The sequence below is a fragment of the Nestor notabilis genome, unplaced genomic scaffold (genome assembly GCF_000696875.1).
Source record: "Nestor notabilis isolate BGI_N333 unplaced genomic scaffold, ASM69687v1 scaffold3100, whole genome shotgun sequence".
Taxonomy (NCBI): Eukaryota; Metazoa; Chordata; class Aves; order Psittaciformes; family Psittacidae; genus Nestor; species Nestor notabilis.
In genome coordinates this window covers 37,850-60,981 of record NW_009910455.1, presented here as the reverse complement: position 1 = coordinate 60,981, position 23,132 = coordinate 37,850, and the positions used below count along the sequence as shown (strand labels likewise).

General features: G+C 41.4%; 1 protein-coding gene across 1 annotated transcript in view; it reads left to right on the top strand.

Moving 5' to 3' along the window:
• Positions 1–23,132, top strand: part of MGA (MGA, MAX dimerization protein) — a 46,239-nt gene that overhangs the window by 3,532 nt on the left and 19,575 nt on the right. The window contains exons 2-15 of the mRNA XM_010010022.1: positions 2,930–3,860; positions 4,200–4,287; positions 4,430–4,525; positions 8,795–8,923; positions 10,312–10,410; positions 12,157–12,803; positions 13,406–13,763; positions 14,209–14,432; positions 15,265–15,405; positions 16,158–16,233; positions 17,602–18,122; positions 19,592–19,889; positions 21,570–22,202; positions 22,750–23,046. Of these exons, the coding sequence (XP_010008324.1) occupies positions 2,930–3,860; positions 4,200–4,287; positions 4,430–4,525; positions 8,795–8,923; positions 10,312–10,410; positions 12,157–12,803; positions 13,406–13,763; positions 14,209–14,432; positions 15,265–15,405; positions 16,158–16,233; positions 17,602–18,122; positions 19,592–19,889; positions 21,570–22,202; positions 22,750–23,046 (4,538 nt within the window). The remainder of the gene's footprint in view (positions 1–2,929; positions 3,861–4,199; positions 4,288–4,429; positions 4,526–8,794; positions 8,924–10,311; positions 10,411–12,156; positions 12,804–13,405; positions 13,764–14,208; positions 14,433–15,264; positions 15,406–16,157; positions 16,234–17,601; positions 18,123–19,591; positions 19,890–21,569; positions 22,203–22,749; positions 23,047–23,132) is intronic.

Here is a 23,132-nt window from a genome sequence, read left to right as displayed (position 1 = left end):
CATGTCAACTTTTCAAGGGCAGTGTTGAGTGAGTGGCATTTTTCTTTAAGAAACCAGACACACTAATACTTGCATATTAAGGAAGACTGAGCAATTATTTTTTGTCGTAGGTAAGCTATTACTGTTAGTTGATAGGCACTGTCTTGTTTTCATGTAGGGTAGTGATTTCTGCAGAGTTTAGATTTGGGTGAGTCAGAAGTTGGGAGCTGTTGCCTCTCAGATAATGCTCACTAAAGGTGGTAGAGTTGCTAGTGTGTGGTATTGTCCACCAGTAGTCAGTTTTTCTGACACTTTTGAGAATGAAACTATGTAAAAAGTCATTTATACCTGAGAATATTTCTAACCTTGAGTAATGAGCGCACTTTGGAAGGGCTGTTTTCTCTGTACAAGGTAGTATGGTGGGTTGGTTGGTCGGTCTTTTATTTGTTTTCCTTGTGGCCTTGGTAGTACATTCAGTTTCATCAGGTGTATTGTAAAGAAAATAAATATTTAATTTGAGCTGTGAACACTTCTATGCAAATGCTTATGCCTGGAACAGTCAGGTGTTAGGGCCATGGAAGGAACCACAAGCAAACTTCACTGGTTCTTTAGTCTTGCAGGCTTATGTACCCTTTCTCCCTTCCAAGGCCTTTTGAATTTCCTACTTCAACAACACAAATACTGCATGGTTTTTAATGCTCCAGTAGTCTTGCTTTTCTAGTTTGGTTGTCTTTTGTTTAGTGTGAGTTTACTTTTCTTCCCTCCTTGCCTGCCTTTTGGAAGAGGAAGGCAATTAACCTTACATCTAACCTGCACTTCCTCTGTTTAAGTTTAAACCCATTACCCCTTGTCCTACCACTACAGTCCCTGATGAGGAGTCCCTCCCCAGCATCCCTGCAGATACTGGAAGCTGCTGTGAGGTCTCCACACAGCTTCTCTTCTCCAGGCTGAACAGCCCCAACTTCCTTAGTCTGTTCCTTTTATACGTAATACATTGTTATTGTAATTATGTTGTCATACTTGAAATTGTTATCATTAACTAGCATTAACAAATATTGTTATTTTTAATAACATGGTTAAAAATTTGAATAATAATTTAACATAATTAAAACTATATATAGTATCTAATTAAAAATACATTTCTATAAAGAGAATATTGGAATACTATCTGATATCTTCAGTAAACAAGTACTGGCTATTATTTGATGAGGTTCTCTGATGGGTTGACCCTGGCTGGGCACCAGCTGCCCACTAAAGCTGCTCTATCACTCCCTCTCCTCAGCTGGACAGGGGAGAGAGAAAGCTCGTGGGTTGAGATAAGGACAAGGAGAGTTCATTCGCTGGTTACTGTTGTGAGCCAAACAGATGTGACTTTGGGAAATTAGTTTAATTTATTACCAACCAAATCAGAGTAGTCCTCCTCCCACTCCTCCCTTCCTGGGATTACCTTCACTCCTGAATTCTCTCCCTCCTCCCCTCCAGCGGTGCTGGGGAATGGGGGCTGCGGTCAATTCATCACGTGTTGTCTCTGCCGCTCTTTCCTCCTCAGGGAAGGATTCCTCACACTCTTCCTCTGCTCCAGTGTGGAGTCCCTCCCATGGGAGACAGTCCTCCACAAACTTCTCCTGTGTGGGTCCTTCCCATGGGCTGCAGTTCTTCATGAACTGTTCTAGTGTGGGTCCCTTCCCGAGATGCAGTACTTTAGAACAGACTTGCTCCAGCGTGGGCTTCCATGGGGTCACAGCCTCCTTTGGGCATCCACCTGCTCTGCCATAGGGTCCTCCCTGGGCTGCAGTGGAATCTGTTCCACCATGGACCTCCATGGGCTGCAGGGGCACAGTCTGCCTCACCACAGGCTGCAGGGGAATCTCTGCTCTGGAGCACCTCCTCTCCTCCTTCACTGACCTTAGTGTCTGCAGAGCTGTTCTTCCAACATAGTCTCACTCCTCTTTCCGGCTGCAGTTGCTGTTGTGCAGTAGCTTTTCCCCCTTCTTAAATGCATTATCACAGAGAGAATGCCATTGCTGATGGGCTCTACCTTGGCCAGTGGCAGGTCTGTCTGGGAGCTGGCTGGCATTGGCTTTGTCAGGCATAGTGGAAGCTTCTAGCAGCTTCCCACAGAAGCTACCCTTGTAGACCCTGCCCCGCTACCAAAACCTTGCCAAGCAAACCCAGTACAGGTTCATTGTGGATACAAGTTAAAGGTTTCATACCTTAGCTGCTTCCTGTTGTGATGAAGAGCCAGCTTCTGATGCTCTTAACAAAACCCCTGACTGCAGTCTTTTGACTGATGTGTCTGTCCCTCAAAGAAGCCCATCATTGGAGTGCAACTGGCTATACTGTTAGTCTTCAGTATCTAACGCATGGTATGTCAAATTCTGGTTAGGTTAGTACTCAGTGTAAGATGGAGCATAATTCAGTAGGATATTAACATTCTGTGAAAGTTCAAACAACAGTTGAACTTAGGAGTTGTTTCTACATGGTTTCAGGATGAATTAGAATTTTAGTGAAATCTTAAACTGAAGAGCATCAAGCACTCACTTGCTCTGTTATTTGCAAGCACAGTGGCTTCAGTATGGGATACACAGCAAACTAAAGCCACTTCTGAGCATTTAAAACATGATAGCTTAGCATGAATTCATGCTGAGTCTCAGATAGGAAGAAGTGCAAATGTCACCCTGATATTCCCAGGGAAGGAAATAGTGCTGCTGCCTTCAGATAAGAGTTGGATTGGTTTTAATGGTGGCAATTTCCTTTTATTTTCGGAGCACTTATAAAAATGTAAGCTTGTAAACAACGGTTTATTTGGCAGGCACATATTTAGGAGCATTTTGGCTTTGTATTTGTATAATATGTAACCAAGGATTATGGGAGATGATGGAATTTGGGTAAAGGAAGAGATTTGATGAAGATCTTGTGTTTTGTTTTTGTCCCCTCCTTCCCACCCCAGTCCCGTTGCGAGCAGTTATGAAAGCAGTTCCCGTGTGGCATCCCCGTTGGACCCAAACGGACACTTTAATGTAGTCATTAAAGAGGAACCAATAGATGACTATGACTATGAGTCAGGTATTTGCACACAAGGAGTAAGTGTGAAACAGGAAGACACAGATGAAGAAACTGATGAGTATTCCAACACTGACGATGATGATCCCGTCCTACAAAAACACCTTATGAGGCGTGGTGAAACAGGTGGAACTGATGGAGAATTCAGGTCTAGGAAGCGTGTGTTAAGCAGTCCTTCAGGTGTTGCCAAAGCAAAAATGTTAAAACTGGATAGTGGGAAGATGCCTGTGGTCTATTTGGAACCTTGTGCAGTCACAAAGAGCACAGTGAAGATATCTGAGCTGCCGCAGACCATGCTTTCCTCTTGCAAGAAGGAGAAATCCCCTTTTAGTGCAATGTTGGATCCCCTGCCTGTGTGTTTTGAAAATCACAAAGGCTCTTGCTCAGGCGCGGATGCTGTAACTGAGGAGTTAGTTATGAAGAAACAATCTCCTGGAAATAAAGTGTCACAGAAATACTCTTCAATCAGAGAGGCCCAGTGGGCTCTGTCTAAATCACCTAATTTTAATCTCAGGGGCTCAGTAAGTTGTCAATTTTCAACTAAAGACATCTGTGGCAGAAAAAGGCCTGGCATACTGAAGAATCCTATGTCCCTGAGGGGCTCTGGTGGCAATCAGAACACCCTCTCATCAGTTACAACTAAAAGAGGAAGGCCACGGAAACTGAAAATTTCCAAGGCTGGTCGACCACCTAAAGGTATAGGGAAAACTGTACTAACGAGCAAGAATGCCTCGCTGGGGCCCGGGAATATCCTTCCAGATGTTAAGCCAGACCTTGAAGATGTTGATGGAGTCCTCTTTGTGTCCTTTGCATCAAAGGTAAAACCTAACTGTTTTTAGTAAGCTTCAGAACCTTTTAGAATGTCTCATTTTTAAGCCCTTTGTACTTCAAGCTGAAGATATATTTTCTTTTAAACTAAGTTTTGAGATTCATGGCATCTTTCCAAATCTCTTCTTATCTGGTCCCTGTGTTAATCGTAACATTTTCTTACTTCTTAGGAACTTGGGGAGAAATAGTGGGATCTAGAGTTGTTTATAAAAGAATGCATGCTTGTTTATTAAGCATACATATGTTGGTTATAGTTTGATGTGGCCTAGTTTGTATCTAAATCAGTGCTTAAGTATCTTGTACTTACTCAAGGCTCTTTATGCATGTAGGAAGCTCTTGACATTCACACTGTTGATAAAGCTGGAGGAGAAGAGTCACGGAATCTTCAGGCTCCCTTATTGACTACAAATGATCCAGGTACATTTCTGTATTTTTTGTAAGTGGCTATTCCCTGCAGTAAGGGAATTTGTAAAGACATGCTGGAAAATTAATCTTTTCAGTCAATTTTTTGCACAATAAATGTTTTATATATATGCTTTCTTTTTTAATTTTTTAATAGATTGTCAAGCCAGAATACAGGTACTGGAAAAGGAATTGATGGAAGAACTGAAGACATTGAGGCATAAGCAAGTAATACATCCTAGCCTTCAGGAAGGTAAGTGGGCAGTGTACATGTTGTTGCACTTGCTTGTATAGTATACTTTAAATCATGCTGAGTTGGTCATTCCCTACTGGATGTAATACTGTTTATGCCCAGTACAGCTGGGATCTGATTTTGGTTATTTTTTTCAAACACAGGAAAGCATAGAGGTGTGTATGTACACATGTGAGAGTAAGAAAGGAAGTTTATGTGATGTATCCCTCTTGCCACTTGTGGCAGTGAGAAAGAATTTGCTGTGTCTGACCCATTTTTGGTTTTCTTAGAGACTTTAAAAGTAGTTTCATCCAGCCAGTAAAGATGTTTTTGTTTTCACACATTAATGTTGCAAACTAGAAGGGGTGACAGAGGCAGAAGATGAATTCTGAATCTCCAACAGCAGAGAAAGAGGCTGCATGTCATTTTATGCCTCTTACAGAAGATGCCGAGCCTTCAGGCAGTGTCTGTTTTGTAATGATCTAATCCTCGTAGAGAGCAGATGGAGTTGATTTTACTCATCTGTAGAAAATAGCCATTTCCTGGTAGTAGAGGTGCTGGAGATCCAGAAACACTTAGCTACGAGTGCATTTGCTATGTTTGAGTCTATATTTCTTTGAGTCACTATGGATGCAGGTTCACTTGCCACATAAGAGGACCAAGCCAAAGTACTTGTAGCATGTGATCTTGTGTTTATATACAGTATTATCCTCAGGTCAGATAGCAGAAGGTCAAGAATCAGCGCAGCAGAACTTAATCTTCTCTCTGCTGCTGATGTTAAAAGACTTCAGCAGAAGTAGTCCTGAGACCAATGGCATTAATACAGGCATTGGTGCAGATGATGAAGAAATTGATCTGAATGGAAGTGTTGTACCTCATGCCTTTGTGGTTCTGGCCCTGAATTTTTCAAACATGTAACTGTAAGGATTTGGACTCCAAATAACTGATCTTCACTCTGATACTAGTTATTTTGGGTCTTCACAGAGCTTCTACTGTGAAGAGCCTTGAATTATTCTGAATCCAGAGTGGTTTATACATAGGGTATGATGAGAAACTAGTCTGTCATCTTTTGCAACCATTTAAAGGGATGCCTTTGTGTCTTGCTGGTATTGAGCTGACATACCTGTCTTCCACCTTTGCAAAGTGGTCATAGGAAAGGTAGCAGAGAGCTCTTATAGCTCTGTCCTGCATGTGGTGGCAGTGAAACAAGATAATCCATCTCCAACCAGGTTGTACCTCAGTGGTATAACATGGTTGTTGACAGTTGTGTCGTGGATGTCTAAATCTACATGGTTTTCCTCCAGCTTCTAAATGAGTGGTGGTGAAGCGTGTGTGGTACCTTCTGAAGGGTGTTGAGCACTTCACAGGTAATACAAAACGGAGAAGAAAAGTCAAGCATCAGGCCAAGAAAGAGGTCTGAAGAATTTTGACTTTCTTTAACGCTTGTGACTGTCAATTCCAGTGTTGGATGGTAATCTGTTGAGCCTGTTAAATGGTGAAATCATAGTTCAGCAATGAAGAGAATGACCCTCAGCTGTCTTATCTTTAGAGGGAAAAGAAGTTGTGTGAAGACCGTTTACAGCAAGTGTTACTACAGATAAGATACAGATGTAATTTGATTAGGCTGTGAATTACAATATATATACTTTCATTGTTACACTTCTGCCACATATGAACTGTACTCAGTCTTTATTCAGATTACCTTCAGCTTGCAAAAAGTTGCAGATCCACTGAAGACTTGAGGTCAGTGAAGGGTCATAATGGTGTTAGTGGAGAGAGGGATTTTTGGGTGTTTTCCTTCCCACTCTCTCCACAGTATCAGTAAGACATAAGAAGGTGGCTGGGGGGTGCCTCTAGGCCATGCTTAAGGGCTCTATCTTTTTCCAGACATACTGATTCTAAGTAGCATTCTGGAGCTTGGTGCAGTCTTATTAGCCTTCTTGATTCTGATACTTGTTCTCCAGAGTTTCTTGGCCACATATAATGACTAATAAAACCACCTTGTCATTTATTACAGAACAGGCAAAGGCATATGGCTCCCTTCTGTCTGGAAGATGTGAAGTGCATGTTTCTAAATGTGCTTTCAGCCATGTTGTAGCTTACTGGCTTTCTTGTCCTCACTGCAGTATGGGAAATGGACATAACAATTCTGATTGATGTTAACTCTGCTTTTGGTTTTGGACAGTGTAGTTGAGAAGCATAAGTTTCATTTTGGTGATGTGTTAGAGCTGTACCTGAACCCCACAGTTGCTGTTGACTTGTGATGTTAAGAAAATGGTGAGTGAGGCTATCTAGATCTTGGAGGAAACAGGACTGCAGGAAGAAGATGCTTCAGAAAGAAGGGAATTCAACTTGAGCAGGTTAGAAGGAAAACTCCTTTTTTTTATGGGAAACTGCTTCTATCTGAGCTAATTTGAATCCCTATCATATTCAAAGGCACTGTTGTCACACATTGTATTTCAGATTTAGCAGCTGCATCTGGTGGAGAGGAGAAAGTTCTTGTGGTTCTTCATTTGCTGCTATTCGATTACAGCAACTGAAATTTAGCAACACTCTGAAATGATAGAAAATAATAGAAGTGATAATTCACCTGTCATGTATGGTGATGTCTCTACTGACATAGTACTTGCTCTCACTGTTTCTTCTCTTTAGGCTGTTTGCATTCATTTCATGTTGCACTTTTTGGACTCATCCTCTTTTTTTTTTTTGTCTGGGTGCTTTTTACTTCATGATGCTAAACTGAAAGAATAGATTTTGTGTATGGGTGATGGTCTTATTTTGGTTTGAGTATTAAAAGCTAGGCTTGGTTTTGGAGATGACAGAATAATTCAAATGGAGTGTCAAGAAAAACAAACTGTGTACTCTCCCCATTTTAAATAGCATTTGAAAAGGGATGGATGACATCTTGACATTTAGCAGTTGACATGTTTTTATACAAGATGCTAGATTGACTTGACTTGCTGCTCATTTTCCCTGTGTAGATATGAAAATTATATCTCACTCGACTGTCTTTGATAACAGTATCTATTTAAACAACCGTCTCAGAGATTTGTTCCATGTCGATTGTGTTCAGGCTGCCAGGAATCAGGTCACTGTGTTGCCACTTAGAAACACAAATGTATACCACCAACACAAGGTTTCTACTGTGTGTGCAAATACTACTTTATGTGACCTGAGCCTTGTCAAGTCATACATTTTCAATTTCAAAACCCGCATATTTAATAAACAAATTTCAGGCTCGTTGGCAACAGGAGCAGCATTCGTAGGCTTTGATAGCTAACAACCAAAATAGATGTTCTCAGCTCCAGACTGCAAGCTGAATTTGATTGATAACAGTTATTTCTTGAACTCAGTGTAACAATATTTTCCAGAAGAGGTACTAAGTTCCTAGGTTTTTTTCCTCAGCATCTGTACTTGTTTTGACATGGAAAAAACAGCCTTTGTAACCAAGTAAAGTTTTTCTATTTGAGTATCTTTCGGGAGTTTATGAAGGAAGGTGTTATAGGCAGTTAAACATTTGTGGTGGCATCAACAACACCTACTGGTTCATTTCTTTATGGCCACTTTTCCCGCTAGCTTCAAAAGGCAAAAAAGAAGTTTTATTGCAATGTGCCGAGCTTGGAAGAAAATAACCTGCTGAAATCTGGATTTGATGAACTAGTCCTGAGAGTGCTGTCTGAATACAACTTTATTTATATCATTGCTTCCAGACATACACATTTCAGAACTAAAAAGTGGTTTGCTCTAGTCTCATTGCTGGTTGAAACTGATGTGTGTGGTATATGTTCTTTCTCAAGAATATCTTTCTGTAGAGAAGGGGATGTGTGAGTACCACTGGTAGGATTGATAATTTATGTAGTGATATGAAATGCTAGTAGTCAGCTGAGTTGGATTCAGGCAGTGAATCTAGTCTTCAAGGATGTAACTAGTGCTAACTTCAAAACAGGAACAGACAAACTTCTGTCATGAGAACTGTCACAACACTGGCGCTTTGGTTAAGGAATTTCTGTGCAAACTTTAGTTGAGATCAAGAAAACCATGAAAAGTAATTAAATTTTTTTCTTGATTTTTCCCATTCACTAAAATATTCTTTAATTCATACCTGCTGCAAATCCAGGATAAGTAACAGTTATAGTTGGTAATGGTGTTTTTCAAGTCTCTTAAAACAGTGGGTGAATGCTAGAAAAGCCTGTATATAACTTAATGGTTTATGTTTTAGTAAATATCTTGACTTTCTTTTTCCTAATATCTTGGTACATTGAGACATTGACTCATACTTGCCTCTTTTAGTGGGACTGAAGCTGAATTCTGTGGACCCAACAGTGAGCATTGACTTGAAATACTTGGGTGTGCAGCTTCCTCTTTCCTACTCAAATTACTGTTTGTGGAGCTATCCAGGAACCAATCCGAATTCTCCAGGTGGGTAGAATAAGAATTTGCTGAAATCTCAAGCATTACCTTTTTATCATCAATGATGAGAAGGAGGGAATGGCCATTTAGTTGCTATCTTAAAGAAATGAAAGCAGTATTAAAATAATAAAACATGAGAACTTCCTTAAATTGTCATGTGGTTCCTGGCCAAGGAATCCTGAGTAATTCTGGCCAGGCTGTCTTCAGCCTTCCCTTTTTCTGATGGTTGTGATCCAGTAATGGTCTCAGTCTAGTTTATTTTATACTGGTATGTTTTGTCTAGTGGACCTGAATTTTCTAAGTGCAGATATACACATCAGCTGCTCTCAGCTTGCTCAGAAAAGGTTTAAACAGTCTACATTTCTCTGATGCTGCCCACGTGCAAAGCAAAAAAAAAAAGCTGCCTTTGAGAGCCCTCAGTATTAGAACTTTCAGGAAGAAGAGCTTGAAGCACCATTTGGGGGCTAACCTACAACTTCATGATAATTATTTATTACAAAAGTGATGACCACTAGTGCTTTTTTAAACTTACTTGGTATCCAAGCAAGTGCATTTTTCATTGTTCTGTGACTATGATTCTAATACTGTTGGTCAATACTGTGTTTAATAATAAATTGGTTGGACAAAGTATAGGGGTGCTTATCCTTTTCCTACTTACCTCTTTCTCCTACTTTAATATTCTGATTACTGGGTCTTCCTTAATCTGGTGCTTCTAGGAGCTGGTAAGGAGGCAGATGTATCTTGGATTTTTTCACTGCAGAAGAGGCAGATTCAGTTCAGAAGACCTCAATCAGATCAGTGTCAAATGCAGTTATTTCTACCCTAGCAAAAATAACAGCCACACAGATCCCTGTTAGTTCTTTTACATTCTAACTTTGTTCCCAGAGCTAATGGCTAACTTGATAGAGATCCTGCTGTTTGCCTTTTGTCTTTATTCCCCATCTCTACCCCTGAATTTGACAGAACAACAAACATTACAGGAAGTTTCTATGGGTCTTATGAAAGTCAGTGGTTCAATTGAGGGGAGAGACTCAAATTGTTTTCCTTGCTGAGAGAGGTAGTAATATCAGTTCAAAACCTGCCTGTTCCATTTTAGCCTACTGACTAGCTGATTCACCCATTGTAGTTTTGGAATCAACTGCTTGCACTATTGCTAAGGAGAATAAAACTGAAAACACAGGAGAAGACATCTTTTGTATGGGATAGCAGGTGCATGGCCAGAGAGCAGAACTCTGCAAGAAGCTTGGCTTTGTTAAGTATTCTGTTAAAGTTTCCTTACTCAGCCTCTTGATTTACTACTCTTCATCTATCCCTGAAAAGGAATAAGCGGAGTTTGCCAGGATATTGGTACAATCAAGCTTGGTTCATAAACTGAGGCTAGCTTTCTTCTTTTCCAGATACCGGGTTTCCTTTTGTTTCCAGGACAGGAAAGACAAATGATTTCACAAAAATCAAAGGCTGGCGAGGGAAGCTTCATGGTGCTTCTAGAAATGAAGGTAAAAAAAGAAGTCAATTTGATAATTGTGCCTTAAATAGACATATGGGGTTTTATATCAAAATCGTGGAATTTTTTGTACTGCTTCCATGGTCAAAGTGGAGGTTTATGAGGGAAGAAAGAAACTTACTCTGAGTAAGATAAAAATACCCATGTTCTTTTTTACACAGAAGGCTTGAGTGCAGATCAAAGCTGAAATAGGTTTGGGTTTGTTCCTCAGTTTTGAGTTTACTTGGAAGCGTGGTAATTCCAGAAGTTTGTTGCCCCAGGGACCCTAATGAACTAGAGTAGTTTTCATTTATAGGTGTGTTTTTTAATTCATTTAGAATAGGTATTCCTTACATAATTGATTACTTTGCCCTACCTCAGGGAGAAATGGATATTCAGCAATATGCCAATTTTTACTCTAGGTTAAATATTTATGATGTACTTTCTGTACTTCCATTCAATGTTGTGTTGGGTATTTCAGATGTGTTGTGGTATACTGGGTAGGCTGGGTATTCAGAACAAGGTACGTTGCATAGAAGCACTGCCTATTGAAAGCTTACTGGTTTTGTGAACAGATACTGTGTTGAGTCTGGCTCAGATGGGAGGTAATTTTTCCCATGGCAGCTAGAAAGGTGTTGATAACACACCAGTGTTTTGGCTGCTGCTGACCAGTGCTGGCACAGCATCAGGGCTGTCTCTCTAATGTTCTCCCCTCATCAGTAGAGTGGGGATGGGCAAGATCTTGGGAGGGGACATGGCCAGGACAGCTAACCCCAAGCAACCAAAGAGACATTCCATATGATGTCTGCTCAGCAATAAAAGCTAAGAGGGGGGATGACACATAGATGCGTTATTAGGGTGTTTGTCTTCTGAAGCAGAAATGGAGGCTGGGCAGAGAATGGATTGAGAGCAGGCCTGAGGAGAAGGACTTGGGCAGGAGGGAGGGGGCTGATTGATGAGAAGCTCAACACAAACCGACAGCGTGCGCTTGCAGCCCAGGATGCCAGCAGGTTGAGGCAGATGATTCTCCCCCTCTGCTCTGCTCTCATGAGACACTCACCCCACCTCCAGTCCTGTGTTCAGCTGTGGGACCCCCAACACAAGAGAGATGCAGAGCTGTTCGAGTGAGCCCAGACGAGGCCACAAAGATGATCAGAGACTGGAGCACCTCTCCTGTGAAGACAGGTTGAGTTGGGGTTGCTCAGCTGAGACTTTATAGCAGCCTTCCACTACCTACAGGAAGCCTACAAGAAATCTGGAGAGGGACTTTTTACAAGGGCATGAAGTGATAGGACAAGGGGTATTGGCTTTAAACTGGAAGAAGGGAGATTTAGCTTAGGTATTAGGAAACAGTTCTTCCCTGTGAAGGTGCTGAGGCGCTGGCACAAGTTGCCCAGAGAAGCTGTGGCTGCCCCATCCCTGGCAGTGTTCAAGGCCAGGTTGGACACAGGGGCTTGGAGCAACCTGGTCTAGTGGAAGGTGTCCCTGCCCGTGGCAGGGGATTGGAATTGGATGATATTCAAGGTCCCTCCCAACCCAATGCATTCTATAATTTCTGTGTGTACTGAAGCCCTCCTTCCTGGTTCAGGCAGCTGGTTGTGTTTCCAGAATGGATTGTATTTGGCGTGCCTGTGTTGTACTCTTCCAAAAGAAGAGTAAATGCTTTGTTAGAGAAGTGTTTACCTCTTCTATATTGTTGAATTTTTGTAAGGTTTGTCAGTATGTTCTCTCAGGATCTATATTGCTCTTTATTATTTAGGTGGCAGTTCAGAAGGTTCCTTGAAGAATCGTTCAGCGTTCTGTAGTGACAAGCTGGATGAGTATCTGGAAAATGAAGGGAAATTGATGGAAACGAGTATGGGATTTTCCTCTAGCACTCCTGCTTCTCCTGTGGTGTATCAGCTTCCCACTAAGAGCACTAGCTATGTGCGGACACTCGACAGTGTCTTAAAGAAGCAGTCCACCACAATTCCATCGACATCTTACACATTCAAGCCTGTTCCTCTATCATCTACCTCTAGGAAGACAAAGTCTCAAAACAGACAGACATCTACAAACAGAGTAAAATCATCTTATAAGCCTATACTGCCTTCACCTTTTACTACAAAGCAGAAACAGAACATTTCAGCGTCTGGGGAGAAGGCTGCTAAGTCTGCCTCAAATATCAGTGTGACTAACCAAGCAGGTGGTTTCATGATGTCACCTGTGGATGAAAACACACTTCCTAAACAGATTAGTTTGCGCCAAGCACCACAACAGCAACAAGCAGCTCGTCCAGCAGGTTTGTCTAAATCTCAAGTCAAGTTAATGGACTTGGAAGACTGTGCTCTCTGGGATGGCAAACCACGGACCTATATTACAGAAGAACGAGCAGACATCTCTTTGGCAACCCTGCTTACAGCTCAGGTAGATCTGTAATAGTTTCTTTCCTTTCTGTGCTGCTGATTTGCCAGATGTGTCCGCTTACTGATGTTGTGTACAGATGCAGACTGAAGCTGCTAAGGAGCATGACAAAGCATGATCTTCCTTTGTGGTATAGTCTTTGCAGTGAAAGTTGACAAGTGCTGGCTTAGTAGTATGTGAAAATCTAATTATGATACTAAGGTGTTGGTATGAATCATTAATAATTTGAGTATCTCAGATTTTCACCATTAAAAATTCTGGTTAATACAGCTGTTATTCATAACTTTTTTTCCTTACTACTATTTGTGTGTTGAAATAACTGCAAAAAAATCCTGGTCATCTAACTTGGTTGTCACTTGATAACTTCTTTTGCTTTCTTTACATCCTGCTTATTACCAAGGGAGTTTAGCTGTCTCTGCCACTCAGATGACTTCAAATGCCAACTCTCCTCTGTTCTGTTTGTTTCAGTATAGATGACAAATTTTCCTATTTAAGCCATGTAGTTGGAAGAGTTATTCTGAATTAAGTTTGAACAGTAATCTTGCAGATGCTTGATTTAATCTTACTAAAATCTGAAGTGTCTATTTCTTTTCGACTTTTCTTAGGCTTCTCTCAAAAACAAACCTATCCACAAGATAATCAGACGACGAGCACCTCCTTGCAATAATGATTTCTGTCGTCTGGGTTGCATATGTGCCAGTCTGGCACTGGAGAAACGTCAGCCAACCCACTGCCGCAGGCCAGACTGCATGTTTGGTTGTACTTGCTTGAAGAGAAGAGTGATGCTGGTGAAAGGAGGATCGAAACATAGGAGAATAATGAAAAGGGCTGTGCGTGGAAATCTTGTGTTCTATGGAACGCAAGAAGACCAGCTAGAGGATGAAGACGGGGAAGAAGAGGGTGATGGGGAGGAAGATGAGCTGAAGCAGAAAGATAAGAAGAAGAGAAAAAGGGTGGAATACAGTGAGTATTGCTGGGCAACAGTGATTACTTACAGCTTTGCAGAAATCACCTGTCTTGGTGGGCATTTCTATTAGGATGTAGTAATTATGCCATTTCTAAATCCAGAAATTATGACTGAATTCCAAGAGATGTCTGCAACATCTGCTTTTGTATAACTGACTAGCAGGAAATAGTGCCTTTTCCTTTTATTTTAGCTCTTACTTGTCTGATCAGCATTTTGGTCACCAAGTTGTTTGTTGTGATCAAATATCTTTAAAGAATAAGGGTGTGAGATAATTACTGCTGTCACTGTTGGTAATCTTCACTGTCACAGTACTGTTTTCTTCCCCTGGTACTAAGTATCTAGAGCTGTATATTCGATTGCTGTATATAGCTGCATAGTTCACAAGTGTTTTATTTATAAGTAAGTTGGGGGTGGTTTATTTGTTTTTTCTCTTTTTTCCAGCTATCTGTGACTCTGAGCCAGAACACCCTGTTAGGAACTGCCCATTGTGGGTGAAAGTAGAAGGTGAAGTAGATCCGGAGCCAATTTACATCCCCACACCGTCTGTTATTGAACCAGTTAAATCTGCAGTACCACCCAACCAAGAAGTCTTGCTTTCTAGTAAGCATAGGTCTTCCAGTGGAATGAAATCAGGCAGAGTCTATACTCCTAAACCCAATCCAGTGGTAAGAAAGAGATGTTTGTTTTCCTTTGTATTGAAAACTAAACTGAACACTGCCAAAAGCTTCTGCACTAGGTCATTTTAGATGGAATATGAGATGAAAGACTAACTGCCCATAGGTATGTTGATAAGCTAGGATGAATTGACTATATATAAATCTTTAACTATGTCATCTGTTGAGAATTTACTGTAGCAGTCCACAGGTGCTGAAAGGTGCTCATGATTTACTAATAGCCTCATTTAAAAAATATTGTAATATATGCTATTTGTGGCAAAATGATTGCTCCTCCTGGTTTGTGTAAATTATTAGGCTACATTATGTACCCAAGTAATGAATTATTTGGCAGGGGGAGGGGATACAGACACACAGTGTTCAATATAGTTCTGGAGTCTTTTGTCCTTTCACAGCCAGTGTTGGAAGAATCTGCCTTTGTCTCTCCCCTCAATATATAACAAAAGCAACAACAGCAGTAGAGTTGAGTCTAAACTTACCAGAGTTGCTATTTAATGTATACCAGATAAAGTTAAACAGTGCATCTGGGACTTGTTTCCCCACTTAAAAGAATATCTGACCAGGTTTGGGTTTTGGGGGATGGTGTTCTGTTCCATTTCTCTCACCCCCAGTATGTAATTTAGAAATAAGATATATACTGGGGTATGTGATACTAAGAGGGTGGATTCAGCTTTAAATGCCAGACTTTTGTTTTGACAGTTGCTATTAAAGCATTAATGCTGAAGTGTTGCTAGAAAGCAGAACTCTTTCATGAATCTAATGTGCATCTAGAATGGAGAGGTTTCTTTCTCTCTCTTTTTAAACTTCTGTTATTTCTTGGTAGATTCGAGAGGAGGACAAGGATCCTGTCTACTTATACTTTGAAAGTATGATGACTTGTGCAAGGGTCCGAGCATATGAACGCAGGAGAGATGAGAAAAAGCAACAAAAAGACAGAAGTGATTCACAGAGTCCTAGTGTGAAGGTAAGAGGTCACACTTGTGCTGTAGGACAGGCAGAAATATGGAAAATGTTGAAGTAATTTTTTTACCCAGAAATTCCTATGTGACATGAGGGCTTGACTTGCATTTGATTCTGATAGGGCTGTGGAGCTTGGAGCCTAAATCACCTAGCAGTGCTGGTAAACTTTTACCCTGTTACTGTGATAGAAATGATCTTATCTGTGGAAACTCCTGTTTGCCAAGTGTATTATCATAGAATCATAGAATGGTTTGGGTTGGGAAGGACCTTAAGATCATCTAGTTCCAACCCCCCTGCCATGAGCAGGGACACCACACACTAAACTAGGCCGCCCAAGGCTCTGTCCAGACTGGCCTTGAACACCTCCAGGGTTGCAGCATTCACAATTTCCTTGGGCAACCTATTCCAGTGTCTCACCACTCTCACTGTGAAGAACTTCTTCCTTATATCTAACCTAAACTTCCCCTGTTAAAGTTTAAAGCCATTACACCCCTTGTCCTACCACTACAGTCCCTAATGAAGAGTCCCTCCCCAACATCCCTGTAGGCCCCCTTCAGGTATTGGAAGGCTGCTATGAGGTCTCCACACAGGGCTTCAATCTTGATTGAGAAAAGAGCTGTTTTAAATTGAAAATTCTAACATTGTCAAAGTTGGCATGTTCTGATTCGGGGTGGCAGTATGATGAACTTGTTTATTTTGTGATGTGCAAGAGACATACAGAGGATGAATTTTTTTCCTTGCATTTCTTTCCTCCAGCAAGAGCCCGAACCAGAGCCTCAGCCTCCTGAGAAAGCAACCTGTGAGGCAGACAAAGACACTGACAAATCAGGAGGTAAGAGCTGAGTTTTGAGTATAATTCAACCTTTTGGTAGTTTCACATTTTTGTGGGGTTTTGGTGTTGGCTTTATTTTTTTTAAGAAAGTTGCAGCTATTGATAAAAAGTCCATTTTCTGGGGGAGTTGTTATGGTTGTCAATAAGAACCTTACAATGTGATTACAGTTTTCTGTTTTCTTAAGCAGTTGTGTGTGTGATGTGGGAGATACAGCAGTCTAAATACCCAGTACTCACTGTTGCTCTGAGGTTAAGATGACCAGTATCATAGTAGCTTCTTTAGCAATAAAAACCAGTATTGCACAGCAGAGTTGTCTTGATGAATGATAATTAGATATTTGGGAAGGAATGGAGGTCACTGGTTTTGGTTTGTCTGGGTTTCTTTTGTTTTTCCCCTCCTACAATTACTTTGTTGTTACTGAATAATAAATGTGCAAGTGGTGCTGTAAGGATGGGATCCTTACATTCTCCTCTTAGAACTGTATGGGAAAAGGAAGCACTTGTACTTTGTTTGCGGTTGTTTGCTGTGGAATTCTTCTAGTTCAAGTTGAAAGGTTGAAGTTTTGTTACATTATATATACCAGGTTTGAGTTTGTAGTTCATAAAGAAGTAGGCTAGACATCTGTGTTCTCCTGAAGTGGCCCAAATCACGTTATGAACTTTAAAATGAGAAACTAGAGGCATTGTGTCATCCATTAATGAAATATAGCTGCCTTTTGGAGCTGAATTCTTTCACTGTTTCATGTGTACAACAGCACACTCTACATTTAAGGATGGGAATGGAAAAATAATACAACTAGTTGAAAATGCTCGTGAATTGGTAGGTGAAATTAAAATGGCCAGGACACAGGGCTCAACATCCTTGCAGTTTTGCAAAAAGTCACGTTGGATCTCTGATGACAACAAAAGGTCATGCTTCTCTTTACACATCTTCTGCAAAAGACAGTTCTGCTAGCAGCGTGTTTGCCCCTCATGCCGTTATAGGACACTGGTCCTTTTCTGACTCCAAGAGAAAAGTGCCATCTCTCGAATAACCAGTGATGCTTTCTACTGCATGTTGGTGTTGCTTGGAGATCTTTCATCCATGTACTGAAACAACCCAGCTTTGTTTAGCTTGTGATGCAATGGGATACCCCTGGAGATGGTATGGCTGCAGGGAATGAACTGAGAAATAGTTACATTAGTTCTGAAGTGAGTTTTTGATTGCTTGTGATGCTTTGCAGGGGGAAGTGATGTTTTGAACGGTTCCTTTACTTGTTGCCCTGCAGCTGAGACAAGGGTGGAGGTGTGGGCAGGATAAAACTGTTTGAATATCCAGGTGATTAAAATGCCACAGTATTGCAGAAACCTATTTCAATTCTTCCTCAGAGAAAAGCTGGTGTTCTTCCCGTAGCGAGGGGGACTCTTCCTCCACCTCCTATGTTCATCACACCACTCCAGGTGGACCAGCCAAACTTATCGAGATTATCTCTGACTGCAACTTGGAGGAAGATCACAATAAGATCTTGACCATCTTATCACAGCAAATCAACAGTAACACGCCCCAGTGCCTCAGAGTGGGTAGCTTCACTATTGAATTGGCTTCGGAACCCAAGGCTGAGGATGAGAACCACCCTCCTGTCTACTCCTCCAGAATGAAGATTTCGGTGCCGTCCTACCAGGAGAAGGATGAGAAACCTGAGATACCTGCCTTGGAGACTCCTGATAGTGGAGTGCCGTCATGCAGAAGCCCAGAAAACTTAAAGTTCTTTGAGGCAGACCCACTGGACAAACTGCAGGAGAACTTGCATGGGGAAAAAGGCTTGCCTTTTTATGCAGGGGTTTCTCCTGCAGGAAAGATGGTCGTCCACAGTTGCAAAGCTAATATGAGCCCCTCGGGCTTGATTCAGGTGGGTCCCTCTGCCTTTACTGTGCAGATTAGATTCAGTTTCATCCAGTATCCCAGAACTTCTTGAAGGGGAGAACACTCCTTGATTTGTCTACCTAGTCTTGCCTGTCCAGACAAGGATTCTTAGTATCTGGTGGTATTCCTGCCTCTCCATGAACTTGTCCCTTTCAGGATTGACTCAGTAACAGGAAATCTGATGAAAGTCGGAAATCTGATGGTTTAGCTTGTCCTTTTGGCCATTGGGTCTTGGTGGCTCAGGTACAGGATCTCTCTTAAGATCTTTTTTGGTGTTTTGGAAAACTCCCTGCAGATGCATGTGACAGGTGATAGTACTTCTAAAGGCATGGCTCTTAGTGAGCACAGAAAGCATCCTTTCTGAGGAAGTGTACACTGGGACAAAACTTTAAAATGAAACTGTGAACATTAAACTGTAGTAAGCTACATCTTACTGTTAATATTCACTAATAGCCTGCGTTGTCTTTGCAGAATAGATGTGTTCATCAAGAGAATTCATAATTCTAAGTTCAGTGAGTCCTTTCTCTGCAGTTTCATGCTGACAGCTTAGTATTATGAATTGGTGGTAGGAACCGTAGGGCTAGGATGAAGATCTTTTTCAGTCAAATGTATTTGTGGTTATAGTAATACCACTTTCGGAGAAGGCATATAAATGAGAAAATCAGAGTAAAATTGTTTATGCCACTTTGCAGATACGGCAACATTCGAGAAGCTAGTGGAGAGGGAAAAAATGTAGGGGGAGATTTCTCTTACTAAAAGTTGATCAGTAGAAAGAGTCAAGACCTTGTTTACTCCTATGTTAAATATATTTGGCTTTTAGAAGGTAATCTGAAATTAAACAGTCTGAAAGTGAAATGCAGCTACCAAAACATCCCATTGACCTAGACATAAAATCTGATGTTCAGAGAAAAGCTCTGTTTTCTTCTCTTACATGCAGTCAGTTACAACTACAACTTTGAGTTTGAAGTTACTCAACTCACCATACCTTAATTACAGTGTCAAATGACAGTACAGATAAGAGGAAAGCTGGTGAGGCTTTTACAAGCTCTTTTAGAGTTTTGTCCCACTGTATCTGACATAAGTATTTTTTGTGTAATGGAGAATTTTATCCAGTATTGTCCTTGAATTTGGGAACATATTTATTCAGGACTATAGCATAAGTAAGGGACAGGAAAACTAAGTGCTAGCTTCGTTCTATCTAATTTCAGTGATTTCACATCCTCCTTTGGAGTCTGTGGTTCTGTGTGGGAGTCTGAGTAGCATCTAAAAATCTGTGTTATAAAGATATAACAGAGTTGTTTGAAGTTCTCCCTGGCAGTAAGGGAATTAGGAATTCCCATCCTGAACTGCAGTGCTTTTTTAAAGACACTTAGAAGTCCCATGGAATGAAACACCTCTCCAGAGGTGGTGAATTAGCACTCTTTTCACAAAATTTCCCTTTTCCACTTTTTTCAGGTTAATGATAAAAGGTTTCCTCAGGCCAAACTGCTTTTGGGACAGATGGGGGCATTGCATCCTGCCAATCGGCTAGCAGCTTATATCACAGGCAGGCTGCGACACACAGTACTTGGTATCTCAACCCTCAGTACTGTGATCTCCAAGGTAGATTCCACTGCTAAAGCAGCTGCTTCTGGGACACCATCAGTCCAGGTGCCCACAACATCAACTCCCAAAACTACATCTTCCACCAGCACTACTTCAACCCCCACTGTGACGACTCTGAAAACCCATGTCCCAGCACAGAGACAGATAGGTAGGTTGGAACTTCTTACTGTGTTTTAAATTGCGTGAAGCTGTAGTAAAAAGTGAGTGTATACAGCATTGCTGTTCATTTCTGTGCATCAGTGCGTGCTGCACTAAACTGCTCTGTGATAAATAACCTCTTTAAAGCAGAAGGTTTTATTATGGCTTCCAGAATGAGATTACAGATGTTGGCTGTTAGGTATTTTATTAATGCTTCTAGAGCATTTTTCAAGAGACAAGGAAGAGTGGATGGAGACACGCTGAATGTTAAGCTTGGATTTTTGTTCTGAGTTTCCTTACTATGATTTCTAATTGTTTTTCATCAAACATCGATTTAACTTAAAATGATTAAAGGATTACTCTAATCTCTGGTTCTTCGCTGTTAGTTTTTCTGATGATGTTGCACTTACAATAATTGGAATTCTTGTGCGCACAAGATGTGTGAAGCAGCAGTGAAAGACAAGATGATCCCAGTCCGGATTAGTGAAGCATCAGGTGTTCAGCCAATAACCACACCAGCCTGTAATCTCCTTGGATTTCACAAGCTAAACAGGGTTGGATTAGTCAGCACTTTGAGTATCAGAAGCAGCATGTGGTACTTGAATGTGAACTGCTACTGAAATGGTTACCCCAGCATGACAAGAGAGGAAGTTGCCTTTAACTAATAGGTTTTGCATGAGTTTGAAAAAAAAATATTAAAATACCTAGTGCCCATCCACATATTCACAAAGTTGATTCAGGATCTGAAGAAGCTTTGCAAGAGAAGAGGATGTTACCTGTGTCCTGGCAAAACTTTAGTTTCTGATGTTTTGTTTCTTCTTGCCTAAATTTTCATTGCCATGTTAGTGGGTGTGTTGTTTCTCTTGTCCTGTAATAAAACTTCTTGTTCTGTGTGTTTATGCCACAGTATTGAAGAGCTGGCTGCATTTCATTGATGGGTGAAGTGATGTTGCGTGTATGATTTAAATGATCTGGCATATTCTTGGTTAAAAATGCTATATGCAGAAATAACTGTGGTATTTAAGTTGGGCTTGCTCCATAATCTCTGCTGTTGTACTCACCTGTAGGCATCTGGAGTTGTGTAGTTGCAGTATTCTAATCTCTTGGAGAGCAAGGGATGAGAGGAAGGATCTTCCCAATGGCGATTGCTTCCCATTGATTAAATTTGTCCCATCCAGTCCTCAGTTGCACAAATGTTGCTGCAGTGAGAAGGGAACATGGCAAACTATCTCTCTTCTGCCCCTTATCCCAAGGCTGTGTAAGATGTGGATGTAGTAGAAGGGGAATGAAAACCAAGAAGCAGTGAGAAGAGGAAGATCACACAAGCTGTTACAGGATGAATTTGAGGCTTAGAAAATAGTTTGAGCCCATTATTTCACTTAGGTGTTTGTTTTCCGGGGCTGTAATTAGAATTGTCTGTTCATAGTTGCATGATAAACAACAGCTCCTCAAGACCCAATTCTTTGTGTGGCCAGGAAGAAATGCAACAAAAAGCTATAGAAGTGTGGAATAAAGCAGACTTAAATCTAATATGTGAGGCATGTTCAGGACTGCCATAAAGGTTTCAATTTAATTACAAGGTCCAAAGGAAACGGAGGTTCACTTTCACACTGAAGTTACAGTTGTAGCACCTCATGAAGGGCAAAGAGGAAATCTATCACAATTTTGACCTACAAGTTTTTATTTGCAGCTGCCCGGCCCTCACCCGGTGGTGTGTTTGCACAGTTTGTGATGAACAAAGCTGGAGCTCTGCAGCAGAAGGTTCCTGGAGTGAGGACACGCCAGCCTGTGTCAGGGCCGCAGAAGTTCAGTATCAAGCCTACGCCAATAATGGTTGTCGCTCCTGTGGTTCCCTCAAGGCCATCTCCAGCTCAGTGCACAGTCTCTCCAGGGGTCACTACAGTCACCACCACTTCTCCAGCTATTGTGGAAAGTACCAGTACAGCAGCATCTTCTGTGACCGCTCCTGGCCAAACAAGAGATAACGAACCTGCCTGCTCTCCTGCAATTACAGTCACAGCTGTTCCTACAACATCTGGAATAGACATCTCTTCTACTCCCTCATCTACCACTCCACCTGCCACTGTGGACGTAGGAAAAGCAACGGGGACTGTTGTACCAGCAGCAAACTCATCATCCCCTAAAACTGTAGTAACAACACCAACTGTTACTTGTCCTGTTGTCACAACATCCACTGCTACAGTTGTACTAACAACAGCTGTGACAGCTGCGTCTGTGGTGACCACACCAACTTGCTCTGCTGGCTCTGTTCCAATTATACTGTCAGGAGTTAATTCGAGTCCTTCACTGACTCCAAAAAGAGGTAAGACTTAGGTGCTTTGGGCTATTCTGCCTGCAACTGTAGAACCCAATTTAATTATAGTTTCACTTGCCTCACCCTTCTTTCCAAAATAGGGTAAGAAATGTAATCTCTGTAAATTGCTTGTGTTACTCCAGTCTGAGCCAGTAAAGGAGGAAAGAAAATGTAGCTATCTGGTCAGTGATTGCTATGAAAGGAGCTGGAGGTCTCACATCATTTCTTGGCACATAGAAATGTATAGCACAATTATGACTGCTAGAATTTCATGGTTGGCAGTCCAAGAAGCAGGTACGGAATTGCTGTTGTTAACATGGAAGTCTTCTGAGTCCTAGTTGAGAAATGTCAGTGGAACTGCATGAAAAGACTCTTCCAGCCTTGTTGGTTCTATGTGTGCTCTGTGAATAAAAGAGGGAAAAAAAAAAGCATTCAAACAAATTAAAAGAGATACAGTTGCTTCTAAAATACTTGTGCTTGTTTTCACTAAGGATAATGCCTGATTCGTAGGCTGCTCTCTTAAGCTGACTTTTATATACCTTTTTAAATGTTTCAGAAGATGCTACTGCACAAAGTATAAACAAGACTTCCCCGATGTCTCCTGGAACAGAGAAGCGTGTAGGACCTCGACTGCTGCTGATTCCAGTGCATCAGACATCTCCTGCTTTGCGCCCACTAAACAACACGCAGCTTGCTCAGAGGCAGAGGATGGTCCTTCAGCCTCTCAGGAGCCCTGGTGGTATGAACCTGTTCAGACATCCTAATGGGCAGATAATTCAGCTTGTCCCTCTGCAACAGTTTCGAGCTACAGGTGCCCAACCCAGTGTACAGCCAGTGATGTTCCGCAATCCAGGTACAAAGTCCAGTGTTTGTTTCTTGACTGACAGATCTGTTACCTAGAAACTCAACAATATAGTAAATGCTCCATCCATGATGCTC